The 22,523-nt window shown below is 37.7% G+C and overlaps 1 protein-coding gene across 3 annotated transcripts; it reads left to right on the top strand.

Annotated features, from left to right (window-relative positions):
* The first annotated feature begins 11,852 nt into the window (after positions 1–11,852).
* LOC145553675 (uncharacterized) lies at positions 11,853–19,410 on the top strand. Of its 3 annotated transcripts, none has more exons than XM_081612519.1 (2): positions 11,853–12,217; positions 16,710–19,410. In XM_081612519.1, the coding sequence occupies exons 1-2, from the start codon at positions 12,154–12,156 to the stop codon at positions 18,119–18,121; spliced, it is 1,476 nt and encodes a 491-aa protein (XP_081468645.1). In that variant the 5' UTR covers positions 11,853–12,153; the 3' UTR covers positions 18,122–19,410. The 3 variants fall into 3 exon arrangements, 1 of the variants encoding a protein (XP_081468645.1); XR_014089719.1 differs by lacking the exon at positions 11,853–12,217 and adding an exon at positions 12,224–15,178 and having other exon boundaries at positions 16,710–16,915; XR_014089720.1 differs by lacking the exons at positions 11,853–12,217; positions 16,710–19,410 and adding exons at positions 12,224–15,178; positions 15,245–15,334.
* Positions 19,411–22,523: the final 3,113 nt, after the last annotated feature.

The raw sequence follows: 22,523 nt of genomic DNA, 5'->3' as shown, positions 1-22,523 counted from the left end.
CTTATAGATGTGAAACATTTTTATTGATGCTTTGTTTATTTTCTGGCATATTCTGTAGCAAAAATAATGACAAACTATTGTTATTATATAAACATTCAATAAAATGACATGGATTATAACAAAACTGGGTGATAAATTGTTCTAGGTGCATTTAATGCCCTTATGGCTACTGGGTATAAACTGGTCTTCAGTCTGTTGACCTTGTTTTAACGCTCCTCTATCTGCAGCCAGTTGGAGCAAATTGTGACCTGGTGTGAAGAGTCTTTTAAAATGTTTTTGGTTTTCCTGAGGTATCCGACCTGTGGAGTTCATGGAGAGAAGGCAGAGAGCAGCTGATGGTCTTCTGGGAAGATTTTGATTCTCTGGAGAGTCTTACTCTTTGCTGCTGTGCAGCTGGAGAACCACACACAGAGACAATATATATAAAAAAAAGTCTCTTAGAGGTTTCCCCTAAAATACACTGGGCCAAAATCCATTTTGGGGCAAGGGGCAAATTTTGGCCATTACTCACTTTTACTCATATTGACCTATTACAAACTCCATGAATGGATTTTGACCTATTGGCTTCATTCTTGGCCAGGAGGCAGTTAACCCTTTCAAGACAAGGTCTAAATGGCCATCCCGGCGTGCATTCTTTCTCTTCTCAGTGCTTCAGAGCTCGCTATGAAGCCATGCAGCGATCGCTAGCAAAACTACTACTACCCCTGCACACACCACAAACTCTAACACACTTGGAGTCTAAAAAACCCATCGAAACACTCTTAGTAAAATCCACAGCATCGCTGCGCCCTAGTCTCTTGCCGTATCCAAATTCCCCCCCCCCCCCCCCCCCTCCTCCCTCTCTGCGTGTCTCCGTTCTACCTACCAACAGACCGTCCACACATTTGCATTGGTTGTTATGAAATGTGGTACATTTATACCCCAGATAAGTTGGTCTCACATGCCTTAAAGCGCCAAGAGTTTTCAGTAGAGGGCGTGGCAATGGCGATGCGGCGCAGTGACAGGTCACGCCGTTGCCATACGTTTGGCTATAAATTTCACATGTTTCGACCGAGCTGGACCAAACTCACTGTGATCGATCCTTGTCCACCACCTGACAGGAATACAGTCCAATATTTGGTGGGTGTGGCCTAATTCCTCCACAGCGCTCCAAAGCTTTATGAAGAAATTAAAATTTTACTCTATAGACAATGAAATATTCACTATAAATTAATTTTTATGCATTGATTTTTCTTGATTGTAGAAACTATGGTTGATTATTGTCTTCAATAATTTGTTGTCTTTTGTCTTAGATATATTTCCCTATTTTCTGCTGCTGCTGTCTTCTATTATAGATTACCATGTTTCTAATGTTGGAACTAATTTAACCTCTACATAGATGTAATTACTGTCTTAGAAAGTAAGTGGAAAATTTGCCTTTTCTCTGAAAATGTAGAGTTAATGGTTAATGTTACTGCTGAAAATTGTATTGACATTTAAATTCAGCCGCAGAAATGAAATGAGAAGAAGCAGTAGAAAAAAGTTAATCTTCAAATCTGGTTACATAGCAAAAACTCAGCTAAACTGAACAATTTAAAATCAGTACTAACATCTCAGATGAAAATTTTAAATATTACTAAGTAATGATTACAAAGGTAAAGTATGAGGTCATATATTGAATAATTTCAGTTTTATAGAGAGTAATGGCATTTAACCCATTTAGTGCAGTAGTAAGAGTGCATATGTTAACATTAGCTAAATAAATGTTAGTGAGGCAATAGATAGTAAAAATACACAATTATTTTGCTTGTTGCCAACAATGTCACCTGGGACTTCCACCCAGGAATTAATTTAGGACACGTGTTTTTGCAGTAAAATTAAATAATACCTCTATGTGGATAAGAAGGAGATAGAAAAACTAAACTCAGTTGTTTGGCGGTCTGTGCTGACACCGAAAACAAGACTTACGTGACAAGAATGTGCTGGAAGACACTAACGACGTAGCCCACTTTGATTTGTTTTGGAGCAATATGGGGGGGACGGTGAACCCTACGGAAGAGGATTAGTGCCACTGGAAAACAAAAATAAAACAGTTCTGACCGGTCTTTTCTGCATGGAGTTTGCACGTTCTCCCTGTGCATGCGTGGGTTTTCTCCGGGTACTCCGGAGGTTAGGTTAATTGGCCTCTCCAATTCTGAGAAAAAAAGTCAGAATTCTGAGATTAAAGCCAGATTTTATTTTCTTTTTTCCCGTGGCCCTAATCCTCTTCCGTAGTGATCTCTGGATGACCTAAAAATAATTTATCTCAGAAACTAAAGCTGCACAAACGACAGTTTTAACGGCACAAACCTGCACAAATGGAGCACAACCATTCAGACAATTTGCTGAATTTTTTTGACGTGGGTGGGGTGTCGGCTTCACACAGCTGTGAGGAAGAAGTGGGAGATATCTTTAAAGAGAGACTGATTCACTGCAGCACAGAGGAATCTCGCATCGGATTTTGGACTCGATCTCAGCAGCTGATTTTTCACTCTGAAGCTAGAAATCCTTGGATGGAAAACAGCCGACAGATAATATATATTAGGTTGTACATGTTTACATATAAACATGTATGTGTATACACATGTTTATACACATGTGTATACACATACATGTTTATATGTACACATATATAAATGTGTACATATAAATACATATTTATATGTACACATATACATATATGTATACATGTTTATATGTATAGATATAAACATGTATGTGTATACAACAGTGCTGTCAACAGTGTACGGCCGAGCTGGTGCTAAGACGCTTCGACTTCAGCAAACGCGAGGAAGAACGCCATGATGGCTCCTGCAGTTTCTGCTTCGTGAGAAAGAAAGTTCCACTTCTGTGGAATATTTTGTGAAAGGAACAAGATCCCGAAACTCTGCGAGAGCAAAGAATTCAGCTCAGTGGCATTCCGAGACTGAAACACGCCGGCTAGCCGCCGTTATCTGCTATCAGCCTAGCACACATTATGAACCCAGCGCGGCTAACATGACGCTACTGAACACCGATAACACGTCGGAGAGCTATTGACGGGACTTCTGACGAGAGAGCTGTCAAAACAAGCTCTCAGCGAAGGGAGCAACGGAAGACTCAACTTTTTGGACTAAAAGTGCGAGCGACAGCGCGGTGGCCTCCAACTGCTGAGCAGGAGTCTTAAGGAAGTGACCGGCAAAAACAAGCGAAATAATGCTTCCAAAAGGATCCAAGACCGACGGGAGACAAGATGAGGACTACGTATCACGCACGCAAGTCAAAGAGTTGCTGAGCCAGCAAAAGGAAATGTATATGGAGTTACTCCAACAACAACAGGACAATTTTAAATGTTTTGTTAAAATCATCGTGGACACTACTAACACCAGAATGGACGCAATGACACGAGAACTACAGGACATTAAAACCAGCCTGCAATTTACACAGAAAGACGATGACGATATTAAAGTAGAAAGTGCTAAGCACAAGGACCAAAGTGACACGCTGCAGTCAGACATATTTAAAATATGTGAGGGCATGATGACTATCACTGATAAAATGGAGTACCTTGAGGGGTAATCAAGGAGAAACAATCTGGTTTTTGATGGAATTACTGAATCACCAAATGAGACTTGGGCTGAGACTGAGGAGAAAGTGAAAACTATTTTAAGTGAAAAGCTAAACGTTCAACATAAGATTGAGATGGAGAGAGCTCACCGCACTGGTAAACCTAGAGGAGACAGACCCAGGCCCATTGTTGTGAAATTTCTACGATACAAGGACAGATCAACTATTCTCCAGCGCACCAAGACACTTAAGGGATCTAAGATTTTTATTAACGAAGACTTCACAGATGCAGTAAGGAAAAGGAGGGCGGAACTAATGCCGGACTTAAAAGCAGCACGTCAAAGAGGGGACATTGCTTACCTACTTTATGATAAGTTGATCACCCATCCACGTATTAGTACCCCTAAATTATCCAACAATGTATGACAGACAGCCAGACATAGCTGACGTTCACTTCTGAAAGAGAAACATGCAACAGATCGTGGCCTATGAAGATATAGAGCTACCCGTATTCCAACACAGAAACTATCATCAGCAAGATATTGAAAATGACATTGATCCTGATAACAACTTCTATAATGTCATCAAAGATAGTTGTCACTATTACAGCGATGATCAGTTCAACAACAGGATTAAAACGGAACAAAAGCTGTCAATAATTCACTTTAATAGCAGAAGCCTTTATGCAAACTTTGACAGCATCAAACAATACATCCAACAACTTTCACAGACCTTCAATGTTATTGCCTTATCAGAAACTTGGCTCAATAGTGATAAGGGCATAGACTTTGAAATCAATGGTTATGAAATGGTTTGTAAGAACAGAGAAAATAAAAATGGAGGGGGAGTAGCTTTATATGTTGACAAGAAGATTAATTACAAATTGATCGAAACAATGTCAACTGTCATGAACAACATGTTTGAATGTGTGACTATAGAAATATTCGTGGAAAAAAAGAAAAATGTCTTAGTGAGTTGCATTTATAGAGCCCCTGGATCAAACATTGAAGTACTTAACAACTGGATAGAAGAAAAATTTATAACAATTAATCAAAAAATAACATTTTTGTGTGGGGATTTCAACATTGACCTTCTTAATCCAAATAAACATAGAATGACCGAAGAATTTATTAACACCATGTTCAGTCTAAGCCTGTATCCTAAAATCACCAGGCCCAGTCGCATTACATCGCACTGCGCTACCTTAATTGATAATATTTTCACAAATGCGCTGGAAAATAATTTAACTAGTGGAATATTAATGAATGATATAACTGATCACCTACCAGTGTTCATAGTCTACGACTGTAAGTGCAAAACAGACGATCAAAAAATAGAGATGCATTACAGACGGGTTACGTCTGAAGAGACATTAAAAGCTCTAGAAGCTGAGTTGTTGGCCTATGATTGGAGATTAATATATGGAATGAATGATGTGAATTCAACATATGAAGAATTTTAAAAAATATTTAAAATACTATATAACAAGTACTGCCCAATATAAGAGGAAAAGCAATCAAAAAAATGAACAGTGGATCACAAAAGGAATACAAAAGGCATGTAAAAAGAAAAACAAACTTTATAGAGAATTTCTAAAACATAGAACATCTGAATCAGAAAACAAATATAAAAAATATAAAAATAAGTTAATATTATAAAAACATGTAAAAAGGACTATTATCATAAATTACTGGATAGTAATAAAAACAACATTAAGGAAACCTGGAATATTTTAAATAGAGTTATTAGAAAATTTTCTAACAATAACAACTATCCACACTATTTTATAGATAATGAACAGAATATTATTGATTTGAAAAGTGTCGTCAATAAATTCAATAGTTATTTTGTTAATATAGGACCCCAATTAGCAGAAAAAATAACGACTAAAAAAATTGCAACTCAGCAATATCAAATTGAGAATAATCCCAGCTCCTTATATCTCAACCCTGTACTAGAAGAAGAAATCATAAACATTGTGAATAAATGTAAAAATAAAACATCCACTGACTGTGACGATCTGGACATGAAAACTATTAAAATAATAATCAAAGGAATCTCTAAACCATTAACTTATATTTGCAATTTATAATTTCAAACGGGATCATTTCCCAACAAAATGAAAATAGCTAAGGTCAAACCAATGTATAAAACTGGCAGCAATCACCTCTTCACTAACTACAGGCCTGTCTCTCTTCTCCCACAATTTTCAAAAATCCTGGAAAAACTCTTTAAGAAAAGAGTGGAACAATTCATAGAAAAACATTTGCTACTTAGCAGTAGTCAATATGGATTCAGAGCAAATCGGTCAACATCGTTGGCCGTAACTGACTTAATAGAAGAAATAACCAACGCAACAGATAGTAAGAAACTGGCAGTAGGGATATTTATAGATCTAAAGAAAGCTTTTGACACAATAAATCATGAAATCCTACTTAAAAAATTAGAACGCTATGGAATTAGGGGAGTAGTTTCGGACTGGATGAGGAGTTATTTAAAGAGCCGAAAACAATTTGTGAAATTGGGAGATGTGGAATCTGACTGTCAGGAGACTGGAGTACCACAAGGATCAGTATTGGGACCAGTTTTATTTAATCTTTATATAAATGACATTAGTAAAGTGTCCAATGTATTAAAATTTATCTTATTCGCTGATGACACAAATATTCTAGCCTCTGGCGACAATTTAGAGCATCTTCTCTCAACAGTCGCCTCAGAGATTAGTAAGTTAAAGATATGGTTTGACAATAATAAATTATCACTAAATTTAGACAAGACGAAAATCATGGTTTTTGGGAACTGTTACAAAAATACTGAAATCCAAGTTCAAATAGAGGACGTAACTCTAGAAAGGGTTTTTGCTAATAAGTTCCTCGGTGTAATAATAGATGACAAAATCAGTTGGAAACCTCATATTAAACATTTACAGGGTAAACTCAGTAGAAGCATATCCATATTGGCTAGAGCTAGACATGTATTGAATGCTGACTCACTTCATATTCTATATAACTCTGATTTTACCATACAGCAGTGTTTCTCAACCCTGGTCTTCAGCGCCCCCCTGTCCTGCATGTCTTAGGTATTTCCCTTCTGCCACACACTTGAATTGTATCTCTGGGTGATTAACAGGCTTCTGCACCACTTGATGGTCATGCAATCATTTGAATCAGCTGTTCTGGAATAGAGGCACATCTAAGACATGCAGAGCAGGGGGGCGTTGAGGACCAGGGTTGAGAAACACTGCCATACAGTATCTATCATATTGCTGTGAAGTGTGGGGAGTTAATTACAAGAGCTCTTTACATCCGGTAACCATCCTACAGAAACGAGCCATTAGAATCATCCATAATGTTGGTTATTATGAGCACACAAACCCACTCTTCATAAAATCCAGAATTCTCAAATTTGACGAGCTTGTAGAATTTAAAATGGCTCAATTTATGTTCAAAGTATCTAAAAAGTTGTTACCTGAGCACATACAGAGCATGTTTTCTGAAAGAGAAGGGGGGTATAACTTAAGGGGTCACTCAAACTTAAAGATCCGCAATTTTCGAACAACAAGAAAAAGCTTCTGTATTTCAATTAAAGGTGTAAAGTTATGGAACAAGTTAAATGAAGATTTAAAACAAAGCAATAGTTTAATACAATTCAAAAGAAAATACAAGGAGGTCATTTTCAGTAGAGATAGACATATGGGTGAGAGAAAGCAATAATGTGTGTATTGAAGATAACAACTTGGTGTAAGGGTTTGGAAAGACAAACCAGCATAAAAAGGGAAATGTATAGGTAAATATTAGTAACTGCTGACTGCCACTTGACTTTGACTTTACTTAGATTTTTTTTTTTTTTTAATAACAGTAGGACTGTAAGTTTTCAAGTGTTTAGGGGGTAGGAGTTAATAAGTTCTCACTTCTTCCTACCCCATTTTGAGCATGATATGTTAATTGAAACAAATATCTGTATTTACTCTTCTTTTTTTATGCACTTCTTGTTACTGTGCACTATTTTATTTTTATATTTGTATCATGTCGAATAAATTTCATTTAATTTCATTTCATACACATGTGTATACACATGTTTATATGTTTATATGTATACATGTAAACATTTATATATTTGTACACATATGTATATATGTATACATATATACATTTATATATATATACTAGGGCTGTTGTAAACGATTATTTTAGTAATCCAGTAATCTAGATTTTTCTTACGATTAATCGAGTAATCGGATAAAAACAATAATGAAATAAAATATTGGTAAATCTTCCATAACACCAGTGTTACTATCGGATATCAACATCAGTCTATTTTTTCCACATTTGAGCTTCCCTACCAGTTACTTTTTTGTAGTATGGCTGGTAGATGAGTTTCTACATGGCTGGTAGAAACTCATCTACCAGCCATGTTCCGCCTCCCGTTTGTTCAGACCGGGATGATATAAGTTTATTGTGCGGTTCGTCCGTAAAGCTGCTCTTACCCTGTAAGCATCAACCCTCAGCCGCCCGCCGTGTTCAGTCTCTCCGCTCACCTGTATAAATCCTCCTCAGCTTCTTCCCGCCGTTCAACCAGCAGCTCCGGAGCAGAAAGGCTGCCTAACTCCCGGCATCGCGCCGGTCATTTTAAGGATGTTTATTGGTCCCACAAAAAACGATGAAAACCCAGAATTATCACCAATCAGTAAAATCCACGCGGGCCGAACTTGAAGATTGGACGTTATGCCGCTAACACGTAGCTTCCGTCAACAACTCAGAGGCGGAAGTCAGAGCTCCGCTCAACGCAAATAATGTTCCGGCTGAAACACGGTGCGCTAAATGATAAAACATAAATTAACCAAGCTTCGAGGCAAGTCAATTTTCCTCGAGGAATTTTAATAATCGAGGTACTCGAATCACTCGAGGAATCGTTTCAGCCCTAATATATACACATGTATGCATGAGTATACACATAAACAGGTATCTAATATACATTATTCAGTATTAATCATTATTTGTGTAATCATTTGTGTTTGTATATTTATATAATTATGTATTGATATTGCTAAATAATTTAATAAATAATTATGAATGACTGTGTGCTTTGTAAATTGCTCATCATACATCAATATTACGTCAACATCAGGATATCGTATTCTATTGTTTTCTATTTAAATATGTTGAACTATGTATCAATAAATTTTTAAAAAACGTAAAAAATACAATTGTTTATAAATGTAGCTTTGACAGATGTTTGAATAAGGTTGTCAGTAACAAAAAACCATGTAATGATTGATTAAATTCGCAGATACTTTACTGTAACTGTCAAATATATAAGGCTAGAAGTGAATATATGTATAATATAAAAGTGGAGCGGTCGACCGCTCCAACATGTCCGCCCTAAATCTCATCAGCTACAATAGGCGAGAGCGGTGCATGAGGCCTCTACCCATATATTATGTCTATGGAACAAAGCAGCAAAGCTCATTATGGATATACGGATATAATAGGAAAGGTTCTTATCTGGTGTAATGAGAAGTTGTATCGTCGGTACTGCCATTATGCTGTACTTGGCTAAAAGGTTTTCATAATGGATGTGATTATTATTGACTTTATTTTTTTCATTCACTAAACACAAAGAAAGCAAAGCAATAATACTTACACCAGAACACGATCTTTGTTCTTATTGAATCTATGACGGTAGAGCTGCAAATGTGGTCGTGCACAAGCTTTAATCCATGCAAGGCATTCCGTTTCAGGTTTTGGAAATCTGTGAATTTTAGTTCCACAAATACAATCAGGATACTGACATCGCCTGTACAGATATCCCACTGACCAGGCACGTGCAGAGGGGGTTGCTGGGGGTGCTTGAGCACCTGCCCTTTTTGCTCCTTGCCCCCAAGTGACCTTTTGGTCAAATTTTTTTTTCTTTTTTGGCATTATTATTTCCTAAGCCCTCTTCTGACACATGAAAACATGCGCTAAAATTCTTTGCTTTTTTGTTTCTTTTTTGTACAACATAATAAGCCGGTCACCTTGTTACCTTTGACCTTTTGCCCGTGACGCATGACGCAGTTGCCTCTTGCGCAGTGAGATAAGGCGGCTAACTGTGGAGCTCAACGTAGCGAACGTTCCAGATTACAGAACAGTTTTTGGTGAATTATTTAAAAAAAAACGTGTTTGGTGAATAAAGTGGAGTAGACTTGCTACTTGTCACATGACGGAAAACGTTGAAGTATCGTTTCTGCTTCAGCTCGGAGTTGCGGTTTAAGCAGAGAGGTAATGAAATACAACAGACACTGACAGGCCTCTGCGTCTGCCTTTCTCTGTAGAACTACTGAGCGGGAGGAGACAGCCAGGTGAGGAAAAACTGTTCTTATCTATCGATTCACTATTTTTATCATACAGACATTAGGCTGTTATTGTTGTGCTATTAGCTAGCTGATAGCTAACGACTTTGCTAGCAAAGCTAGATAACTAAAAAGCTTCTCCCCTGTATCTTTAATGATATCAGTAATTCTTTAGTATCGCTTATGCAATAAGGGCACAACAGCTGAAACACTGGGTGCCTTTAAATCTCAACTTAAAACCCACCTGTTTAGAGTTGCTTATGGCTAAATTAGGATTAGAGTGCGGGTTTTGATGTCTTCCATGTTTTTATGTCTTTAATGTTTTTAATTTTTTCTTCTTTCTTTTCGACGTTTCAATGACGTAATGTTTTTTGTTTTTTTTGTTTTTATTTTTATTTTGTTTTTATTTTTTATTTTTTTAAATCTCTCTCTTTCTCACTGATTATTTCTGTTTTTATTTTAATTATGTAAAGCACTTTGAAATGCCTTGCTGCTGAAATGTGCTATACAAATAAAATTTGATTGATTGATTGATTGATCGCCCGTCCAAAACCAATCATCTCCATAATGGATATATGTCCGATCTTCTAATTTCCTTTGCTGCATAATGTACATTGGATTTATTCAGGCGTTAGGTAAATGTATCTTAAAGGAGAATAACACTTAAATAATAGTCCAACAAGGATATTCATTTAGAATTAAAAATAACTCACCCTGAATTTCCATGATAGATATAATGAATGTAATAAAAGTGTGTCATTAATGAAGGGGAAAAAACTCAATCCAGACTTTAAGTTTAGAGTCTGGTTCGCAGAGTATGAAGTTAAATTTGTTTCCCAATTATTCAATGGAGAAAAAAAAAACTAACCTCAGTTAAGTAAAATAAAATTGTAATCAAAACTTTTGGAATTGTAATGATCCATCCATCCATCCATTTTCTTCCGCTTATCCAAAAAGAAGTTTTATTTAAAATACTGTTTTTAATTAACTCATTTTTTACCAAACATATAAACATTTATTTGCACACATCAGAAATCTTTTGTTGTGATTTTAGGCCCTGCTCAAGACGTCATGTGAGAATCACAAGCAAAACTTTGAGTCACAAACAAAAGCTTAGAATAGCAAGAAAAGATTCCTGACAAGCGAAAATAAGTTTGTTTTGCAAAAAAGAAAGTTAACTTCATGAGACAAAAATGTGTGATTTAATTTTTTTTTAAATTTTTAAAGCAAAACTCAGTAGGCTTTTCTCATGGTGGCAAACATAAACAATTCAATTTTTGCTTTTGTTTTTCGTTTTTCTGCAGTTCCACGTTAAAGTTTGATGCAGCTCTGCTTTCCTGAATGGACCATCTTCATCTCCACTGCAGCAAACAGGCAGCTCTTTTTATATATATTACAGTCCAGTAAAAGGTTGCATTGTGCCCTTGTTTATATTTTTAATAGTGTAATTCTGTAAAGACAAAATATGTCTGGTGGTCCAGCTCTGATTTACATATCTTGCTAAATTGCAGGTTTGAATATTGCAATACTTTCCTATAACAAAATAAACCTGCAGAAAGAAACTACTAATAAAATATCTTACATAGGCATAGTGTTATGCTCTATATGGAGATGTTTGTTAGCTTTGATTGTATATGTCACAATTTTGTAATTTATCATTGTTTATTAAACTCTGAAAGCTGAGTGGCTTTGTTAATATTCTGTCCTAGAATGCGGTTAGATGTGCCCTTTTTTGTTGTTGAGCACCTGCCCCTTTAGTGGTCTCTGCACGGCCCTGCCACTGACGGTGGAGAGCCATACTTTTTCGAGTCCTGACGCAAAAACTTTCTGCTAGTCCCCAGTGTACATTAGCATGTGTTTACTAATGTAGCTTGTGTTTGTAAGGCGGTCACGCACGTGGTAGCTGCGCTGTGACGTGAAATAGGCATTAGCCAATGAAACGCGGCCACTGTTTCATTGGCTAATGAAAACATCGTAGTATGAGAAATCTTTAGATGTGATGATCGTATGATCCACAAGGTGGCGGTAATGCAATGACATGAAAGCCGACAGTCATAAAATCCCAAAGAAGAAGAAGAGGAAGAGCAGGAGGAGGAAGAAGCTAAAGAGGACGGCATGCAGTCTGTTGTGTTGAATGTTTGAGTGTTTCTCTAAAATATCTTCAGTCCAGCTTAAACGAGTTTATCAACGAGCGGTTAACTGCTGCTGAAGAAACATTCACAGAGTTTAGAGGAATAACCGTCAAGTCGGAGGAAGAGATGGATGATCAGCGCAGACTGCTGGATTTCTCCCGGACTCCCCAGATAATCTTACACCGGATAGGTAGGAAACACCAGCGTTTGGATGAAGGTTAAGGTCTGAATGTAGAAGCTTTCGGTATGAAGATCATTTAGTAAATGTTCTTTTCCTGTATAAATGTTTTTTAACAGGTAAATGAACTCAGACATCATAATTACGCTGTTAGAATGGCTTATTTATGTAGAGAGAAATGGAGCCAATGACCTTTATTTCATGGCTCTCCTCCTTTAACTGCTTAGACTTACTTTTGAAAACAGGAGGAATATGAACAATGCAGCGCAAGGTTAGTAAAGCTAGCAACATAAAATAATACCAGACGCAAACGCGTGAAGAAAGTGTGACAACTTTGCCGAAACACGTTGTTTGAGCTTTCACTGTGTCCGTAGTTCTCCAGATAAGCACGCGGAACAAGCACGTGCTTTCTCAGTGCTCATAGAGAGCACGCGCATATTTTTCCGCATGGGCGGTGCGGAGCGGCATGAAGACGCAGGGAGAGGGGGTGGGGGGGCATAAACATAATATAAGAGTAGACCCCGCATAGGCTGCTCCGGCGCAGAAAATACGGCGGCCATCTTGGAGCGGTACTCCCTCCTACTTTGCTCTACCAAAACAGCACAAGATGCCTCAGCTCTGAGGGATTTCGTTGCTTGGATCGATGGACTATTGATGTGAGGGCTCCACAGACAACATTTCACAAGTAAGATTAATATATTGTGTATATTTTGTGATTAGAATATTACTTTACTGTATGTCCCCCGGTGAACCAACTAATATTAGCTACAGTGCTTGGTGTAATACGGGGTTCAACCCCGCTATGAAGGCTAACTGCGATTCTGTAAATCTAAAAAAAAATATATATATTCTGTAACATTGACTTAGATTATCTGACACAAGAGCCTACATTAGAAATGTGACAATGTAACATGTATTATAAAACTTATATTATGTGTTCTAACATACACCAGAAAGTTTACACAGGTGGTAAAGACTATATGCAATTCTTTCACGCTGTCAAAAGTAATATACATCCCAAATCTTCTGTTTTTGTTTTGAAAGTTTCATAAAGACACGATGTGAGGAAGAAGAGAGAGATATCTATAAAGAGAGACGGATTCACTGCAGCACGGATGAATCTCACATCGGATTTTGGACTCAATCTCAGCTACTGAATCTCTCTGAAGCTAGAACTCGGCGGCTGACAAACATAAACGTATATCTATATATGTATGTGATGTATATACATGCATACATATGAACATGTATCCAATATATATTCAGTATTAATCATTATTTATTCGTCATTATTATTCATTATTTATTTGTGTTTGTATACTTATATAAATATGTATTGATATTACTAAATGATTTATTAAATAAATTATGACCGGCTGTGTGCTTTGTAATATGCTCTTCATACATCGATATCAGAATATTCCATTCCTATTCTATTGTTTTAGCCACTAAGCATATTTAAATATGCTGAACTATGTATTAAAAACATACTTAAATAATACAATTGTTTATAAATGTAGCTTTGATAGATGTTTGAATATGGTTTCCAGTAACAAAAAAGCGTGTTGTGATCGCTTAAATGGGCTGATACATCATTGTGCCTGCTAAACACATAACGCTGAGTGGAGTGGTGTACCGCTCCAAGATGGCCGCCTTAGGGGGAGCCATCTTGGTGCGAGAAGCAGTATGGATGAAAAACAAAAAAACTGCCATGCTGAGCCCTTTAAGGGGCGGAGCTTAGAGCAGTGTTTTTCAACCACTGTTTCGCGGCACACTAGTGTACCGTGAGTGATCGTCAGGTGTGCCGTGGTAATTATTCAAATTCACCTACGATACCGTATTTTCCAGACTATAAGCTGCTACTTTTTTCCTAAGCATTGAAACATGCAGATTGTAGCCCAGGGCATCTTTCTGTGGATTTTTCTTCAACCACCAGGGGGCTCTTTAGCAGAAAGTGAATCATTAGAAGTCAAAATTCCAAATCAAAGAACAACTGCTAAATTTCATTTAGAACAACCACATGCTAGCAGCAGGCATGACAGAGAAATGTTTTCAAACTCGTATGATGCAGCTTTTAAGTTGAGGGCTGTCGATCTGGCACTACAGGAGGGAAATAAAGCCGCTACACTTGAGCTCGGTGTGAACGAAACCATGGTTCGGCTTTGGAGACAGAGTGTTGCGTCCTTAATGTATCCAGAAGATTTATTAGGACGCAGCCCTCTGCTGGGTCCTTATGGAAAACCGAGTAATTCATGTAATGTTCTTACCACTAGATGGCAGTAGGTACAGAGCATTTTACATTAAACGAGAATTAGTGATGAATGAATGTTACAGGTAGCAGTGAGAGCATTGAATCTTCCAAGACTGATGACAGTGATGGAAAAGACGGTGAAGCTCAGCAGTAGTTAGAAAGAACATGGGTCCATTTCCCACAACATGTCTGTGTGAAGTGAGCTTCTCCAGCCTGGCTGGAGAAGCTCACTCTCAGTGTTTAAAAACTAAACCCAGAGAGAGACTGAGAGCTTTTGAGGAAGAGTTTTGTCTTTCTTCAATTTCTGCCAGGAAATCGGCTAAAGGAGACTGATTCTGTGGATACTTAAGAAGCGGCGAGCTGAGTGTTTGTTTAACCTGGTTTTGCCTGAGGTTTTTCCAGCGGTTCTCTGGAGCGGAGTTAATGCTAACTCCTGCAATTCTTCCCGTCTGCATCTTCACGACGCTCTTGGTATTACCAAGCAGTGCCCGCCCAGAGCACTCCCCTCCTGGTCCTTTGTCCTTCGTGTATTCCTCTGTGACGCAGCAATACGTACCGGATGGTGCCCGTAGCCTCACGGCGTGCCTATCTCCAGACTGCTGTCGGCTGTCAGCTCGCCCTTCACACAGCTACCTACCTGTCCGTCCTCCCGCAGCCCCCTGGTTCTCTTTGCCGCCTCCGGATTGTTGTCTGCTCCTACAAGTGACTTTCTCTGCTCTAAAGTAAGCCCCCGCCATAGTCTGTTGCATCTCGTTTATCAGCGTCTTACCTCTACCTCTCATCTACAGTGGCTGATCTGGTGGTCCCCTTCCCGAGTCCTGCTCCACTCACTCCCTTTTCCCTTCCCCTGTACAATAAACTATATTATTGTTTTGAAATGCTCTTCTCCTGATTGTGTTTTTTCATGTGGGTTCAAAAGACTGGAACTAAACAAGACGGGGATGTTTGTAACCTTAATATTGCAGTTATTTAGTAAGTGTGATGTAACTTCAGTCATTTTATTTAGGCATTATACAGACACAGATGCTGTATTACTATTTATCTTTTCTAGAACCACACAGTTACGTCAAATTAAGAAATAAACAGCAAGTGCAAGTTAAACCCACTGAAGGGCCACTCTGCCTTTTTTTGGAGTTCTAACCGGACTCACCACCGTGATCTGAACATTTCCATTAGCGAGATGCAGTCTGTATCTTTACAGTATAACATTTTGTTGGGTGGTGCTGTGGTGACGCAGGGGCTTGGCACGACCCATGTATTGAGTGAGGCCTTAGTCCTTGTGGTGGTGGTCGCAGGTTCGATTCCCGACCTGGTAAAATTTTCCACATGTATTCCGCCTCTCTGATTACCCTCTTTCCTGTCTAACTACTTGCACAAAGTCTAACCCTCCCTATTGTAATTCATAGGGGGGCCCAGAATATGTTTGAAAACCACTGGGGGGTCCAGGAGAAAAAGTTTGGGAAGCACTGGTCCAGAGTGACATAGCGAGTAACAAGCCAATCACAACTCTCTCTCTCTCCTATTTGTCTCCAGTTTTCTTTTTGATCCAGCCATTGTTTCATACAACCAGATTAATCAGAATTTATGTATCAGAATCACAAACATCTTTTACTTGTTTATTCATTGTAAGGCTTCGTGTTGTTTTCACGTTGCCTATTTTACATATATTGTCCCCTTGATGTCCCAGTAGAGCATATGAAGCACCGCGGTGCATCGGCTCAGGAGTTGAATGATTGGATGGAGTTCCTCAGGGCTTCATGAAGCTTCATCTCACCATCACTTCTTTTCATTGTCTCCTGTCCTGCTCTGGTCAAAACCCACAGGCCCAACCCAGTGCATGCTGGTCCAATACCAGTACCTATATTTACAGATAATGGACCCACAGTTCTTCCTGTCTAACTTAGAAAAGTAAATAACAAAAGAACAAAATCTAAACAATTATTAACCTACAAATAAACTCTGTAATTAAACCCCAAAGATATAAAGTGTACTAAAATCAAATTTTAATACATATAAAAGTAATGAAAATAAACGATGGTTCCAAATAAAGTAATCCTATTTAACAAATTAGTTATTTTTTAATATCTTTAATTCTCCAATTAGCTGAATTTGTCGACTGATCTTTCTGTCTACACTCTTGAATTTTTAGATGTGGGTTTTTTCTCTTTTTTTATTTCTGTCCTAAATGATTTACAACTTTTATTTACTTCAATAAAGTTAACAATTGCTCTTTTCCACTGTTTTCTTGTCCAGATTCCCAGCGGTGTAACATTTATAACCAGGAGAGGAGATCCACTCTTGACCAGGAGGAGTTAAAACCTCTGCAGGTGAAACAACAGGAAGAACCAGAAGATCATCAGATAAAAGAAGAGCAGGAGGATCTAGAACATCAGATAAAAGAAGAGCAGGAGGATCTAGAACATCAGATAAAAGAAGAGCAGGAGGATCTAGAACATCAGCAGATAAAAGTGGAAGAGGAAGAAGTTTACTGCAGTCAGGGTGAAGAACAGGTTGAGTTAAAACAGGAGACTGATACCTACATGGTGGTTCCTGTTGATGAACAAACATCCCACTTTGAATCAGAACCAAACAGGAACCAAGTCATCTTCCAGAAAGCTGCTGAAGCTGAGAACCAAAATCAGGAAAGAAGAAAACGTTCCTTATGTGTGACCTGTGGAAAAAGTTTTAGTCAAAAACATTTAACTCAGCACATGAGGATTCACACTGGTGAAAAGTCGTATTTATGTGCGACCTGTGGAAAAAGGTTTGGTCTAAAACGGCATTTAACTGATCACATGATGATTCACACTGGTGGAAAGCCATTTTCATGTGTAACCTGTGGAAAAAGTTTTCGTCAAAAAAAAAATTTAATTCAGCACATGAGGATTCACACATATAAAAAGCCGTTTTCATGTTTGACCTGTGGAAAAAGTTTTCATCGCAAAGATAGTTTAACTCGGCACATGATGATTCACACTGGTGAAAAGCCGTTTTCATGTGTGAACTGTGGAAAAAGTTTTGGTGAAAAACAGAATTTAACTCAGCACATAAGGATTCACACTGGTGAAAAGCCTTTTTCATGTGTGAACTGTGGAAAAGGTTTTCGTCGAAAACAGACTTTAACTGATCACATGGTGATTCACACTGGTGAAAAACCATTTTCATGTGGGACCTGTGGAAAAAGTTTTCATCGCAAAGTTAGTTTAACTAATCACATGATGATTCACACTGATGAAAAGCCGTTTTCATGTGTGAACTGTGGAAAAAGTTTTTGTGAAAAACATATTTTAACTAATCACATGATGATTCACACTGGTGAAAAGCCATTTTCATGTGTAACCTGTGGAAAAAGTTTTTGTCAAAAAAAAAATTTACTTGAGCACATGAGGATTCACACTGGTGAAAAGCCATTTTCATGTTTGACCTGTGGAAAAAGTTTTCATCGCAAAGTTAGTTTAACTCTGCACATGATGACTCACACTGGTGAAAAACCGTTTTCATGTGTGAACTGTGGAAACAGTTTTAGTCGAAAACGGACTTTAACTGATCACATGATGATTCACACTGGTGAAAAGCCGTTTTCATGTGTGACCTGCGGAAAAAGTTTTCATCGCAAAGTTACTTTAACTCGGCACATGATGATTCACACTGGTGAAGAGTTGTAGAATTGTTTTCCATGTGTCCTATGTTGAGTTTCACTATACAATTGATTTGGTGAAAAAATAGAATATGGCTGAAACAATTCCTGAAGTGATTCAAGTACATTGATTATTTAAATTCCTTGAGGAAAATGTATCTTCCTCGAAGTGTCACTAAGTTATATTTTATTATTTAATGCTCCGTGTTCCAGCTGGGTTTTTACTTGCGTTGCACAGAGCTCTCACTTCCGCCTGAGTTGTTGACGAAAGCTAAGTGTTGGCAGCATAACGTCCAGTTTTCAACTTCAGCCTGGCAGGATTCTGTTAATTGATGATGATGTTTGGGTCTTTGTTGTTTATCAGGGGACCAATAAACAGCCCTTAAATGACTGGCCGATGCCCAGAGTACGGTAGTCTTTTCTCCTCTCTGAGCTTCTGCCTGGTGGCGGTTCAGAGCGAACAACGAGGAAGTGTAAGAGCTGCAGGTGTATTTATACAGGTGACAGAATAGACTGAACACTGCAGGCGTATGAGCATTAGATAATTAACGTAAGTGTAGCTTTACGGAAGAACCAGAACATTTATTTATTATCTCAGTCTCAACAAATGGAGGCGGAGCTCATCGTGGTGGCACGGAGCTGGTAGACCAGTTTCTCTATGTGACGAACCAAGTTGTTAAATCCCGTCGCTAACATGAACACAAAATCTAAAATGTCTGGGCAAGGAGAGAGTTAATCTATTAAACTGACTGAAGATGAAAACATAAACCAAAAGCTGGAGTATTGACATATTTTAGTATTTGTGAACCTGCCTCTTTATTATTGATTTGAATAGAATTTATGATTTTTGTATAGATTTTTTTCAGGTTAACTTGTAAAGTGAGCTATTATTGATGCACGTGCATTTTATAAACTACAGAAAAGTTATTGTTCGGAAGCTCAACTGTAAAAAGTGGACTGATGTTGATAAGTGATAATAATACTGCTGTTATGTTAGATTTACCAATGTTTTATTTGATCTTTTTTATATCCGATTACTCGATTAATCGTAAGAATAGTCGATAGATTACTCAATTACTAAAATATTTTGTTTACAACATTAAAGGCTGGAGGGATTTCATGTCTATAAAGCTGAGAAATTGTTGTATTTGTTAAATATGATCATTTAGTTCTTGACATGTGGATACTTAGAGATGTGAAACATTTTTATTGATGCTTTGCTTTTTTTCTGGCATATTCTGTAGCAGAAATAATGACAAACTATTGTTATGTATTATTATATAAACATTCAATAAAATTACATGGATTATAACAAAACTGGGTGATAAATTGTTCTAGGTGCATTTAATGCCCTTATGGCTACTCGGTATAAACTGATCTTCAGTCTGTTGACCTTGTTTTAATGCTCCTCTATCTGCAGCCACTTGGAGCAAATTGTGACCTGCTGTTAAAATGTTCTTGGTTTTCCTGAGGCAGCCGACCTGTGGAGTTGTTGGAGAGAAGGCAGAGAGCAGCCGATGGTCTTCTGGGCAGATTTTATGATTCTCTGGAGAGTCTTCCTCTGTGCTGCTGTGCAGCTGGAGAACCACACACAGAGACAATAGCAAAAAATGTCTCTTGAAGGTTTCCCCTAAAATGCACTGGAGGCGGCCATTTTGGGCCAAGGGGCAAATTTTGGCCGTTTTTCACTTTCACTCACATTGAACTTTAACAAACTCCTTCCATGGATTTTGAACTATTGTCTTCATTTTTGGCCAGTATGCAGTTAAGGGGTGGGGCTTTAAAAGTTATCAAAAAATTAGGTTCCATAAATGTTCAGGTGGCATGGAAGAGCAACGAATTTAGCATAGTGGCTAACGCAAACAAAACATTATGACTTTCATTTAAAAAGGCCAGTTGGCACCAAACTTGGCATTAGTGATCCTGGTTGGATCCCTGACAATCCTATGTCATCATAGACTGATGTCATCCAAGCCCCTCACCATCTGAACAGGAAGTGACTTTTTTCCTTGGAAAGCTTAATCTCTGAACCGCTTAGCCTAATCATGGTGGTCGTCTGTCAGATGACAGAAAACATGTTGGTCTCACATGCCTTAAAGCGCCAAGAGTTTTCAGTAGAGGGCGTGGCAATGGAGATGCGGCGCAGTGACAGGTCACGCCGCTGCCATACGTTTGGCTATAAATTCCACATTTTTCGACCGAGCTGGACCAAACTCACTGTGATCGATCCTTGTCCACCACCTGACAGGAATGCAGTCCAATATTTGGTGGGTGTGGCCTAATTCCTCCACAGCGCTCCAAAGCTTTATGAAGAAATTTAAAAAAGTTTTACTCTAGACAATGTAATATTCATTATAAACTAATTTTCATGCATTGATTTTTCTTGATTGTAGAAACTATGGTTGATTATTCTCTTCAATAATTTGTTGTCTTTTGTCTTAGTTATATTTTTCTATTTTCTGCTGCTGCTGTCTTCTATTATAGATTACCATGCTTCTAATGTTGGAACTAATTTAACCTCTACATAGATGTATATTTACTGTCTTAGAAAGTAAGTGGAAAATGTGCCTTTTCTGTGAAAATGTACAGTTAGTGCTGAATGTTACTGCTGAAAATTGTAGAGACATTTAAATTCAGCTGCAGAAATGAAATGAGAAGAAGCAGCAGAAAAAAGTTAATCTTCAAATCTGGTTACACAGCAAAAACTCTCAGCTAAACTGAATAAATTAAAATCAGTACCAACATCCTGGTTGAAAATTTTAAATATTGCAAAGTAATGATTACAACGGTAAAGTATAAGGTCATATAATGAATAATTTCAGTTTTAAAGAGAGTAATGACATTTAACCCATTTAGTGCAGTAATAAGAGTTAAAATAATTTATTAAAATAAAAGCGGTAGAATTAAATAATACCTCCATGAGGATAAGAAGGAGTTAGAAAAACTAAACTCAGTTGTTTGGCGGTCTGTGCTGACACCGAAAACAAGACTTGCGTGACAAGAATGTGCTGGAAGACACCAACGACGTAGCCCACTTTGATTTGTTTTGGAGCAATATGGGGGGGACGGTGAACCCTACGGAAGAGGATTAGTGCCACTGGAAAACAAAAATAAAACAGTTCTGACCAGTCTTTTCTGCATGGAGTTTGCACGTTTTCCCTGTGCGTGCGTGGATTTTCTCTGGGTACTCCGTCTTCCTCCCACAGTCCAAAAACATGTTAGGTTAATTGGCCTCTCCAATTCTGAGAAAAAAAACGTCAGCATTCTGAGATTAAAGCCAGATTTTTTTTTTCTTTTTTCCCGTGGCCCTAATCCTCTTCCGTAGTGAACTCTGGATGACCTAAAAATAATTTATCTCAGAAACAAAAGCTGCACAAACGACAGTTTTAACAGCACAAACCTGTACAAGCGGAGCACTAACCATTCAGAGAATTTGCTGGATTTTTTTGACGTGGGTGGGGTGTCGACTTCACACAGCTGTGAGGAAGAAGTGGGAGATATCTTTAAAGAGAGACTGATTTACTGCAGCACAGAGGAATCTCGTATCGGATTTTGGACTCGATCTCAGCAGCTGATTTTTCACTCTGAAGCTAGAAATCCTTGGATGGAAAACAGCCGACAGATAATATATATTAGGTTGTACATGTTTATATGTATACATATAAACATGTATGTGTATACACATACATGTTTATATGTATACATGTGTATACATAGATACATTTGTATATATGTATACATGTGTATATATATACACATGTATGCATGTGTATACATATATACACATCTATGCATGTATATATGTATACATATATACATGCATGCATTCTCTATGAAGAACTACTGAGCGGGAGGAGACAGCCAGGTGAGGAAAAACTGTTCTTATCTATCGATTCACTATTTTTATCATACAGACATTAGGCTGTTATTGTTGTGCTATTAGCTAGCTGATAGCTAACGACTTTGCTAGCAAAGCTAGATAACTAAAAAGCTTCTCCCCTGTATCTTTAATGATATCAGTAATTCTTTAGTATCGCTTATGCAATAGGGGCACATCGCCCGTCCAAAACCAATCATCTCCTTAATGGATATATGTCCAATCTTCTAATTTCCTTTGCTGCATAATGTACATTTCATTTATTCTGGCGTTAGGTAAATGTACCTTGAAGGAGAATAACACTTAAATAATAGTCCAACAAGGATATTCATTTAGAATTAAAAATAACTCGCCATGAATTTCCATGATAGATATAATGAATGTAATAAAAGTGTGTCATTAATGAAGGGAAAAAAACTCAACCCAGACTTTTAAGTTTAGAGTCTGGTTCGCAGAGTATGAAGTTAAATTTGTTTCCCAATTATTCAATGGAGAAAAAAACTAACCTTATTTAAGTAAAATAAAATTGTAATCAAAACTTTTGGAATTGTAA

Source organism: Poecilia reticulata, chromosome 11, assembly GCF_904066995.2.
Source record: "Poecilia reticulata chromosome 11, P_reticulata-male-v2, whole genome shotgun sequence".
Classification (NCBI taxonomy): domain Eukaryota; kingdom Metazoa; phylum Chordata; class Actinopteri; order Cyprinodontiformes; family Poeciliidae; genus Poecilia; species Poecilia reticulata.
This window is presented reverse-complemented; position numbering and strand designations above follow the sequence as displayed.

Bases quoted from the DNA above. Each gene is read 5' to 3' on its own strand.
- LOC145553675 (XM_081612519.1), top strand. From the start codon at position 12,154: ATGGATGATCAGCGCAGACTGCTGGATTTCTCCCGGACTCCCCAGATA. The intron at 12,218-16,709 runs GTAGGAAACACC...TTTCTTGTCCAG, and splicing joins GATAATCTTACACCGGATAG to ATTCCCAGCGGTGTAACATT.